At 37.8% G+C, this 12,532-nt stretch overlaps 1 protein-coding gene across 1 annotated transcript in view; it reads right to left on the bottom strand.

Annotated features, from left to right (window-relative positions):
- LOC124798985 (FERM domain-containing protein 5) overlaps window positions 1-12,532 on the bottom strand; it is an 85,506-nt gene that overhangs the window by 44,445 nt on the left and 28,529 nt on the right. Inside the window, exon 7 of the mRNA XM_047262522.1 lies at window positions 3,289-3,377. Coding sequence (XP_047118478.1) covers window positions 3,289-3,377 — 89 coding nt within the window. The remainder of the gene's footprint in view (window positions 1-3,288; window positions 3,378-12,532) is intronic.

Raw genomic sequence — 12,532 nt, 5'->3', positions numbered from 1 at the left:
TGAAACATTTCAGCAATTCAGTGATGATTTGGGTATCCATATTTTCATCGGAAGATTAAAAACAATTGTAAAATGACTTTCCCATGATTCTGAATGGTGCAAAAAATGGCAGTTGTCTTTCAGTAAGGAAATGTGTAAGTTCATCCAAATAAGTAAAAAAAGGATCCATTTCATTTTGATTACATGATAAATCACACAAAATTAAAGGCCGCCATTTCCACTAAATATCTAGGAATTACAATTACAACTAATTTAAGTTGGAATGATCACATAGATAAAGTTATGGGGAAGGAAAATCAAAGACTACATTTTACTGTCAGAACACTTAGAAGATGCAACGGGTCTACTAAAGAGACTGCCTACACTATGCTTTTTCATCTCTGCTAGGGTATTGTTGTGCTCCATGATTTTTTATCAGATAACATTTATGGAAGACACTGAAAAAGCTCAGAGAAGGGCAACTCATTTTGTATTGTCACTGATAGGGGAGAGAGTGTCACAGATGTGATAAATGAGTTGGGATGGCAATCATTAAAACATTTTTCATTGTTGTGAGATCTCTTCACAAAATTTCAGTCACAAACTTTCTCCTCTGAATGTGAAATTGTTTTATTGTCGCTATCCTCCATAGGGACAAATGATCATCATAATAAAATATGAGGAATCAGCTCATAAAGGAAGATTTGAGTATTCATTTTTCCCATGCACTGTTGGAAAGTGAAAAGATGGAGCAATAGTGTGAAGGTGGTTCGAAGAACCCTTTGCCAGGCACTTAAGTGTGAATTGCAGAGTAGTCATATACTTGTAGATGTAGATACTATGGGTCCCATGGTTACTCTGCAAGATCACATTACTGTCAATGATTATGTTACCATTTTTGGCTGATTGGGTCCATCCAATGGTACAATGTTTTTTTCCCCAGTTGTGGTGCTGTGTGCCAAGACAACAGGGCTCCTGTTCACACAGCTTGCAGCATCCAGAACTGATTTTGTGAGCACAAGGATGAGTTGTCACATCTCCTCTGACCACCACAGTCACCAGATCTCAATATTAATTAGTCACTGTGATCTACTTTGTAGAGTAGGATGTGTGATCGCTATCCACCTCCATCACCATTACCAAAACTTGCCACTATATTGCAGGATGAATGGTATAGGATTCCCTTGATAACCATACATGACTTGTATTTATCCATTATGAGATGACTGGAAGCTGTTTTGAAAGCCATTGGTTTTCCAACACCGTATTAGGTATGGTAATGTTGTGGTGTTTCCATATTTTTTGTCCATCCACTGCAATAATAAACTCAACAAATCTGTTAATGAGTTTTTACACTGTTTGATGAAAAAAGTGAAGCACCTCAAAGGGGAGGAGGAAAGAAAATGCAACTTCGGGGTCTGCAAGAGGATATGAAGCTATTTCAATGATTGCAAAATCAAGTCAAATTTACAAATAACTTGGCAGTATGAGCTACTTATCAGTATGACACCGCACCTATTCTGGCCTGCATGCATGCACTGATTTGGTTGGGAAGAATGTCATAAATCCATAGTATCCTCTATCGAGGCTAGATGGCCTACAACTGATGTAACCGTTCCTTGATGTCCTGGATAATGGCACTGGGACAGAGCTGCTGTCTGAGCTGGTTCCACATATGTTCTCTTTGGGACATATCAAGGGATGCCACTGGCCATTAGAGTGCTCCAAAACCACATAGACAGTTCACAGAGACATATGCCATTTGTTGATGAGCATTGTGAAAAATGTCGCCACAATGCTGTCGCATGAGAGGTAACACGTGAGGCTACAAGAAGTCTGGACATACTGCTATGCCAGCAGAGTTCCCTCAATCACTACCAGCTGTGAACTCAAGTCATACCCAATGGCCTCCTACATCATGACACCAGGAGTAACTCCACTGCCTTCTCCAAAACACTGGAAAATGGGACCTCTCCCCAGACTGCTGCCATACATGCTGATGATGGTCATCCGTGGTAGTACAGAACCGTGATTCATCACTGAACACAACGTGACTCCATTCATCAACAGTCCATGCTTCCTAGTTATGGCACCACTCCAAACACAGTCTCTTGGATTGTGGTGTTAATAGTAATCTATGCAGGGAACAGTAATTCCCTGCTCTGACTGCTCCTGGGAGTATGTTACTTGTTTTTGGATGGCAGGTACAAATGTGAAGTAGTTACACTGTGTTTATTGCACAATTTGGTGAAGGTGGTCTGACAGGGTCAACCAGAATGCTGACAACGAGTATGCCTGCCCTCATGGTCTGATGCCATCCAACATCAGTTCACTGTCGCCTCTGAATGCCCCACAAATCTGAATACTGCATGATTCAACCAACTGGGCAAATAGAAATAAACAATAAAGCCCCTTCCAGACTCTGTCAAGTTCTGATAATATTATATTGCACAAGTATGCGGCATCTCCATGTCCTTCATAGTCATCGTTCAACACCTTATGCTGTTCAGGCCCCTTGTATATCTTATCAGGTTTGGTAAAAACATTAATGCACTCTGGTGCCTTTCTACCTGTCACAGAGAATTGCAACTCTAATCATTTATATACGTGCTGTTGGTGTGTGCAAATATGAAGTTACACTGACATCTGACCATGTCTTCTATGTGCTTCATTTTTTTTTTGTCAGGCAGTGTATATTTAGGGCAGAGGAACACAACTAGATGGACTCAAAAACAAGAGTAAAAATGACCTGTAGTCCTTATGGTAAACTAAAAAATGTTTGCAACTTAAATTTTGGATATCTGAAATGGCAAGTTTATAATCAGTGAGACATGGACTTCAGATATGAAAATCACTCAAAAACTAAAGGCTGCTCAGTGAGGGAGAGAGAAATGTAAATTGAGAATTACTAGCAAAGACAAAGAGACACAAGAGAATCAGGAAGGTGAGTGGATAGTAGATGGATCAAGACACCTTTGTTTTTAACTCGAGGACATAAAAAATGTTCTGGGTAACCATCCAATGGGAGGTGAGTAGATGACATTATAAAATACATGGAGGAAAGGTATAACATATGGAGATATCTGCAGAAGCCTTTTATCTAGCTCTGTACGTCAAATAACAGATAAATAGATATGTTACTATGCATAAACTTACAGCATCCAATTAATAAGTGACCACCAATTTTGTTCATATTTAAATGCCAAGTACTTTTTCTATTAGATTTCTGGATGTGCTGCTCAGTCTCTAAAGTTTTGCCTTTAAAAAGGATAAAATTTTACTGTGTAAGAATCATAATTTAGTACTTACGTAAAAAAAAGCATCTGTTCTATGGCACATCTCCAGACATGGCGACAAGCTGCCCCAGTAGGACATTTGAAACCAACTGTATGTTTTTTCTGTAAAAAAAATCACATATTTCGTAGTTACCAAAGCATTTACAAAGAAAAGCATAGCACACAATAAAATTGTAATCAAACAGAGATGAAAATAACATCTACTTAACAAACAGATGCAAATTCACAGAAACGTAGGGTATGTGTCACATAAGATTTAACACCCCCCTTTTATTTTTTGAATGGTTCTAGGCACTGAAATGAGGTTTCTGGCAAATAATAGTACACTAATGGGTATGTACTTTGGTATGTGATAAAGAGTCTTAACTCTTGTATCAGTTGAGATATTGACACAAGTTTGACTTTTTTAAGTAGAATGAGACACTTGTTTTTGTGCAGTCCTAAAGCATCGACTGGACACCGAACAGTGCAGTACCATGAAATGGCATTAAGAAAGTGCTGACCCATGTGCTAATGAAAGAGTGGGCAGTGCCACACCTCCAGGAAGACAGCGTGTAGCACTCCCTGTCAATGTTGACTTAACCAGCCGCCCATTGCTGGTTGGCCCTAGAGCTTGCTCACAGACTTTGAGAGCACCAGTACTGAGTAATAGGAAGATGGTAGTTAGCCTGTTGTTCTGCAAGTGGTAATAGTATGTAAAGTATTTGCATGTAGGAGGCACAGAAAGCCACCTCATAACAAGAAGTTAAGTTATGTTTCTTTTCTTTTTAGAAATAAAGTGTCCTATTAATTACAAAGTTTAATGTACAGATCATTTTGGAATCCTGCCACCAGCCATCACAACTTCTCTCTTTCCTTGTTTGTGTATGTGCTGACCCTCACAGTAGCCGACACAACAGTTTTAATGGAAGTTCTTGAAAGGTGAGTAAAATTATAAAATGCTTGTCAACATTGAGATTGAAACCCTTCACAAAAGAAGTGAAGAAATATTCTAAAATTCAAAGAAAAGTCAGCCAGAATCATCTGTTGTGTTGTAAACACAATCATGACAGGCTATATTGTATCAAACCTTTCTATTGTTTACTTGTCTGCATTTCAGAACTATCAAGAACTGTGTTACCTATGGGCAGGTCATTTCTGCTTCAACATACCTTGCATGCAGACATGTACACAACTGAGGTAAATTTAGATGTGCTACATTTACACAGCAAATGGTGACATGAGACATACTGCAAAGGAATGTGGGATCCGCCAGAGGAGTGTCATTCGCATCTTGCTTTGACGTAAATTCAATTTTTATGATCTGTCACTACATCAGGCACTCGGAGGATGTGATTTTGAAACTCATGTGGAATTTTGTCAGTTTGCTCTGCATCACTTGAGAGATAACACTACATTTTTCCAAAAGTGCTCTTTACCAATGAAGTAATGTTTACAAAAGATAGTAATGTAAATTTACATAACATGCACTACTGGGAAGCTCAAAAATCATGCTGGTTTTGTCAGATACAATAACAACAATCATGAAGTGTAAACCTATGGGGCAGCATAATAGGAAATTACACACTGGACCTTAGTTCGTTCCAGGGATGTTAAATGGAAATATGTTTGCAAACTTTCTTATGAACATTCTGCTATTCTAAAAGAGGTACCACTGGATAAGCAATAGTGTATGCGGCTGCAACAAGATAGGTGGGCAGCTCACTCCTCCATGTTGCAATGCAAATACTGAATGAAAAGTTTCCTGGCTGTTGGACAGGATGGAATGCTGCAATAAAACAAATGGCCAGATCTCCTGATTGGACTCCTTGATTTCTTTCTGTGGGAAGAACTGAAAGATGCTGTATATCATGAAACCCCAACCACACCAGAAAATATGCATTGTCTAATTGCCACAGCATCTAACAGCGTAATATCCAATGTAGTTTCATCTGTTCATCTATCTCTCAAATGGCAGTTACAAATGTGCTTGCAGTCGATGATAAACAATTTGAATGCATACTTAAGTAAAGTGTAAAAATACATTGTTTTGTGAATGATATGTCATCAGTCATTTTGAATAAGCTGTTTGGGTTATTGAGAGTGTACTTGATATAATTACAATTTCGAATAGTATTTATAGACATATTTGTCTGACAGCAGATTGTTTCCTTTAAGAAGCATTCAGGCATCTCCAGGCAAAGACAGATCATTTTCTTTTTTTTTCCAACTTTAAGAAAGTTAATGCAGTAATTCTCTTTTCCCCTTGACTATGGCTGTTTATCATTATGTAGTATGAATGACCAACACTTCTGTTTTGGAGTTGACAGCTAAGCAGGAATGGGAAGGGTTTATCCATATACAAAAATCATAGCTGGCCATGTATCTATGTCGTGTATCTATGTCTTACAGGAAAAGCAGTTTTATCTTAGTAGCCTGGCCCGTCTCACTGTATATAATGATGGAGGCTCCCATGAGAGCTCTGCTTGGCATTGTGTACATCACAGCAGCTGATTCTGGCCACATTGCTTTCCAATTTTAGTGCATTTCTTGGTTCCTTTTGTGAAGACATCCAACCTCAATATTAGCAAGCATTATATCACTGTACTCATCTTTTCAAGCAGTTTCAGATGCAGTTGAAAAAAGTACATCACTTTATTAAAAAAAATACTTGCTGCAATATCTCGATAAGTATGAGAGTAAAGACACTTTACCTCATACCAAAATACATGCTTCTTAGCATACCATCATTTTCCAAAAACCTCATTTTGTTATCTGTAACCATTCACAAAATAAAAGGGGTATTATGACTTACACAAATCACCCTGGATAAAAGCAAATAAAAACTCTGATCTGTTAATCTGCTACCACTAGATAATTATGCCTTTCTATATTTTTGTTATTTACTGATTATCTCATTTTTACATAGTACTGATAATAACAGTTTGAACTAACTATGTTGACTATGTTTCCCAAGAACTGAATGAATTATTCTGCTGTGCAGCACTACCGTCTTCTGTCATTTTCAACAGAGTGAAGAATGCAGTCTTAGGTCCTATAAGCTCTTTGCAGTTTGCTTTGGGATACCATTGGTGTCTTACATTACCACTAAGATGATGTGTAGAAATTTTGTTTCCACAGTGCTTATATATATTTTCCAGGTTGCAGTACTACCAACATACATCTATATTGTATTTTAAAGTGCAAAAAAATAATAATAAAATAAAATAAAATAATATCTAATCCCAGCTTTTGAAACTGGTAGTTCTTTTCTCAAGGAAGAAGACCAACCTATTTTGAAGATGAGGGGAAAGAAAGGTGAAAAGGGACCCCTCAGAGAAAGTAAGGAGATCAAAGATAATTTATTGGTAAGCACTATGACAGTTTCAGTCCAGAGATGAGATGGAGATGGATAGATGAAGAGAAATGAGAAGTGCTTTGAGCAGTTTAATTAGTAACTGAAAAGGAGACAGGGAACAAACAAGGAGAGAATAAGAGTGAGATGAAGAAACGGGGACAGGGATAAAACAGGAATAAAGGAAATAACATAATAAATACAATAATTATACAATATAATAATAATAATAATAATATAAAAGGGTGGGGTTGTATGTTAACTAAGGTTAAGTCTAAGAGTTTGGCAGAATCCAAGCATATGTTGGCGAGCATGTTTCCATTTTCTGTGTTCAGGAAAACTAGTATTGGATGCGTGGATTCAAATAGCTAGTGTGACCACTGGTAAATACAATGTATGAGAAAAAAGTGAATCACCTAGAAGACCTTGTCAGTTGTCAATGTAGCTTCATAGATGTACACACTATTGTAGGTATGTAAACTATTAAAGCTGCAATTCTCTGTGAAAGAGAAGAGAGTGGCCAACAGAGTGGATTAGTGTTGTTCATTTTAGCATCATTACAAGGCCTGGGAGGGTATGTAAGAGGCATTAATGGCATCACATGGTGAGTGATCACAGTGAAGGACATGGAGGTGACACATAATCATGTGATACAATGTTATCAGTACATGGCAGATCTCAAAAGGGGCTCCATCATGGGTCTCTGCTTGGCCAACAGGTCAACTGGTCAAATAATGCAGTATCTATATTTGTGATGCATTTGGATGTGACAGCATCCCAATGTTGGACTGCATGCGAATTGAGGACAGGCATACTCATCATAAAGATTCTGGTCAACCATATGTGACCACCAGAAAGGAGGCTTGCCATATTGGATACCAGGCCCATCATAGCCCCTTTACATCTTTACTCGCAAACAGAGAATAAGTAATGGACACCCTGCAACATTCTGTATCATCCCGTACCATTAGTCGGAGATTAGTGTCAGCCAGACCAGGGAATTATCAACGCATGTGTAGGATGCCATCAACACCACAACACAAACAGCTGTATTTGGAGTGGTGCCATGACTGTGGAGCATGGAATGCTGATGAATGATGTCACATTGTGTTCAGTGATGAAGTGTGGCTCTGTACTACCTCAGATGACCATCATCAGCAAGTGTATGCTAGCAACCTAGAAAGAGGTCTCATTCTTCCAACATTTTGGAGAGGTACAGTGATGTTACTCCTTGCAACAGAGTGTGGAGAACTGCATGACGTGAGGTCACCATTGGTGGGGACTGAGGGAGCTCCGACAGCACAACAGTAGGTCACAAACACATTCCAGCCTCGTGTGTTATATTTCATGTGATATTATCATAGTGTCCTTTTTCAACAGGACAATGCTCATCTACACATGACACATGTCTCAATGTACTGTCTGCATGATGTGAGCTACTCCCATGGCCAACAAGAATCCCAGATCAGCTTGGAAATTAGCTCTGTCACTGTGTCAGTATCCAGCGTATCAAGGACCAGTCACAATAATTGTGGGCCAGCTTTCCGCAGGAGAGCATACAACTGTTTCATGGCAGAGGAGGTGCAACTCAGTGGTAATTGACCTCATATTGCCATGTTCTTTATAAATTTGACTTGGTTTTGTGATCACTGAAATAACATCACATGCCCCCTCAACCCATGAAGTTTCATTTCATTTCCTCTTCTCCTTCTGGGTGCTTCACTTTCTTCCTCAGTCAGTGTAAAAACTTATCAACTGGTTTTATGATTTTATTATTAATCTTCACATTTGTCTTTTCATGTCTTGGTTAGACATTAAGTAATACTATAACTGATTTTCATGGTTTTTCTTTAATTTTCGTTATTAATTTCTTCCATATGTTGTTGAACTTTATCTGTACTAGAGGCAACCAGGTGATGTTATTAGAAAAATGATGACTCAGGTATTTTCCATTAACGTAGAGCAATGAGTGAAACCTTGTACGTTGTTTACTGCTTTTCATGTGGTCACTACACGGGACTTTACACAAGAACGACTGACCAAAATACCTGAGCGCATGAATCAACACAGAAGTAATGTGTGTTGGGCACTTTGGCTACCCAGTTGGTGAGCATGCTCTGACAACATAAAAGGCAGAGCAACACATGAAACAATGCATGTTAACTGCATGGCATTTTCTATAGAAATGACCACCAGCCGGCAGATCTTAGAGACAAAGCATATCCAGTTTCTGAAAGTGCTGTGAGATCTGTAGTTGAAAATTTTCTCTCCAACATATCCTTGCATCCCACAAACCTCCTAGATGTTGCCTCCTTTAACATTCAACCCTCCAGACATTTTATACTGCTATTTTGTATATTTTATTTATTTATTTACTCCATTACTTTCTTTATTCCTTGTTTATCTGTATCCCCCCCATTATACCTTCCCCTTTTCTCTTTTCCTAATCCTAATTCCCTCATTCCGTCTTCGTTTTCTTCCCAATCTCCTTTTCAGTTTTTACTTGAACTATTCTCATCTCTCTCTCTCTCTCTCTCTCTCACTCTCACTCTCACTCTCTCACTCTCTCTCCTCCCCCTGCCCCTCTCTATCCATCATTATTTCTCACTGTCTTCATATCATCTCTGGACTGAAGCTGGCACAGTGGTTACCAGTATACTACTGTTGACATCCTACTCTCTCTTAATCAGTGATATCTATACTATCTGGATGTCAAATGAAACCTGTGTGGACACACTGGCCAAAGCTGTTCATATTTTGTTTCTTGCTAAATTAAAACATGGCTGCCACAAAATGTCACAGGAATCCAAAATGAAAATATTTTTTAAATTCTGATCCCAAATTGCATACTGACATGAATTTTAAAGTCAGAAATAAGAAAATAATTCTTTTTCACATACAGACTTGTGGAAATTTTTTTGCCAAGTCACAACATGGCAGACTATGCAGATGACAAGAATCTGAAGGCATTCCAAAGATCCATGCTCTGAGATCAGAGATTGACATTCATGTAGTACAGAGATCACTACTTTGAATCATCCTCCTTCATCTTTGTTTCCCCTTGTCCTCAGAAAAGATTTGTACCTCTCATCATGAGGCTGAATGACCTACTCCTCCCTTCTAACCTTCCTTAATCCAGCTCAACTAATAATTCTGTAAGCTAGGATTAGTTTTTTATCAGTATTAAACATGTCTATCAGCAGTACTAGACTTAACATAAAGATGACCCATTAAGGTGTAGACAGGCACAATTAAAAGACACTTTCATAAAGTATTTAGCCACAGCCTTCACCTGTCTTAATTGTACCTGTCTGCAACTTAACATGTCTTCTTTGTGGTAAGTGGCAATCTTTCTTTTCCTACATTGTTGATATTTCTACCTGGAGTTTCCATTGTTTGATTTTGTCTGAAATTATACAGTTATCTCAACTGAATTTTCCTTCTGATGCAATTTATGTAAGTTAAATGTGACAAATAATACGACTGCAGTATGAACGCAACTTCTAACTACTGAGACCTCACCTGACAGCTTGGTTGCCTATCTATGTGATACATATTTGCTTCATAACAACCTGTAGCAGGGTTCTGATTCCATAAGCTGACCATAGTTGTCATACTGGAAAAGCTTGTTGTTAGAAGAATACTCCTGCAGTAGTTTCTGAGGTGACCTGAACATTGGAAGGTTTTCTTTGATGCCAGGCTGTAGGATAAAATTAGTAGCAATGAATGTCTACCACAAGATATTAATCTGAGAAGGGCAATTAGCAGAAGAGGGGACAACATAAAGAGGGATAGTCATTAGAGAAGCAAAAGTTGTCTCTCTGTAAACAAAGAGCTGATTGGTTGAAAGGCTAAATAATAAAACATTTTTTTGGGTATTTTTTGGACAAGAGCTGTTCATGACTTAACTGTGAATCTTAGGATATTGAAGATGGTCAATTTGTAGAGCATGGAGAGAAGTTCTTCAGCTTCTGTCATAGTGATATGCTGCATACTTTTTAATAACAGTACTATGTTTGGTTGTGAAGGTGACAGTGGGAGAAGGCTGTGGCTGAAGGAACAGACTTGGCTAGGTTCAATTACAGTAACAACAGACGGTGGTTTTCTGTTGAATTAGCTACTATCCTACGATTTAACTTTTTTTAAATTCAGTGACTTTGATAAAACTAGTAGGCAATTAGGTAAAAAAGGTAAATGACATAACACTGGATTCAGTGCTGAAATCAGATGATTTCTGAGTACAATTAACAGCAACATGGATCAAAATTGGAACAGAGATAAAGCAGTCTTGTCTGGAAGGATAAACAAAAAACAATTTCATGGACACAGAAATGAAGGAATCTGAATCAGGTCTATCTATGAAATATTGTCTTGGTCGTCTTTGGAGTAATTACGTCAGACAACAGAATCATATACACAGCACGCCATCTAGGGTAAGTGGATGACAGCAATGAGACTTCTTCTTTCACAAGATGAAGGAATCTTATAGATGCATTTCAGTGTCATTTTTCTGCCTCACTTCTTTGCGATGACTAGCACATCTTTTTCATTTCTTGATGTCCTTAACGTATATATATATAATTCTTGATAATGCTACCAACAGTTATCAAATTACAAGAAGCTATGGTGCCTTCTGCAAATATCAGTTCTTTCCTTGGGAGTGCACTATTGACGTCAGACTATCAACAACAACAAAGCAGCTGGTTACCAAACCAATGAGAAGGCTTAGGGGAAACAATAGTCTCTATAGGTCCCAGGTCTTAATTACATTCATTTACTATCTCCTATGTACACTGATCCTCCATTGTCTTTACAGGCAGCAAAACGAGCAAACCTTCCTTCTGCTAGATATTATATTCTAAATTAAATGTTTTTTGAATGTCCTGATTCAAGTGGCAGAATTTCCTGAGTTGTTTCTGAGCCAATTGTGATCTCTTTTACAAGATTTTAAGTCACTGGAAAGTGATCTAAATTATGTGGATGTTTACTAAATTTGATCATACCTTCGTCCTTGGATCCTGAATCAAGTAAGCATTAAATGAAAAGTACTCTAATTATTAATTCATAAAAGAGCTAACACACACACACACAATATTTTTCCATACTTCTCCTCACGAAAAACAAACAGAAACTTTTCCACAATACTACTAAATATTAGGTAAATAACTTAAATGTACAAGGAACTATAACAGATACAGAGATGCATAACTTGAAACAACTTATGCTTATTATATTACACAGGTAAAAATTTTATTTTCCCATTAGAGTAGAAGAAAATTATTTGTATTCATGGTAATTTATTAAAAAAAACTCCTTTAGGACTCTAAAATTCCAATCAGTTTACAGAACTAATAGCCTGCAATTAATGCTTTCAGCTCCATAGCTTATACTTAGTCGCAGCTCATTAGAAACTTTTCATAGAGTGTATAAATCTGTTTCTTGTCTTTGCCCTTCAGAAAAAAACACTTAGTTAAATTTTTGTCTGTTTAATGTATTATGATTTTGGACACTGTTTCGCCAGAAACAAAATTACTTGTCACAAGCTTCTCAGAGGAGTATGTACAGCATATCTGTAAGTGAGTGTAAATATTACAGGCATGAACAGCATGACAAATTGTCAACATCACAAAACACTTCAAAATGTGAAGTTGCAAGTTCTGCCAACAGACACAATTAAAAGTAGATAAAACTGTACATAGCTTTTTGAACTCTTAATGAGATGATCACCGAAAGGCAGAAGCATTGTGTCCTCTATAGGTACACCAGCAAAAGGTACAGAGCTTTGCTATCTTTTGGAATGAACTTTCCTTGTAGGAAAAAACACGCACGTGTGTGCGCGCGCACACACACACACACACACACACACACACACACACACACACACACACACACACACACACACTATTGGTGGGGGATGGTTTAG

The sequence above is a fragment of the Schistocerca piceifrons genome, chromosome 5, assembly GCF_021461385.2.
Source record: "Schistocerca piceifrons isolate TAMUIC-IGC-003096 chromosome 5, iqSchPice1.1, whole genome shotgun sequence".
NCBI lineage: Eukaryota > Metazoa > Arthropoda > Insecta > Orthoptera > Acrididae > Schistocerca > Schistocerca piceifrons.
The sequence above is the reverse complement of the archived record's forward strand: the minus strand, read 5'-3'. Positions and strand labels throughout refer to the sequence as shown.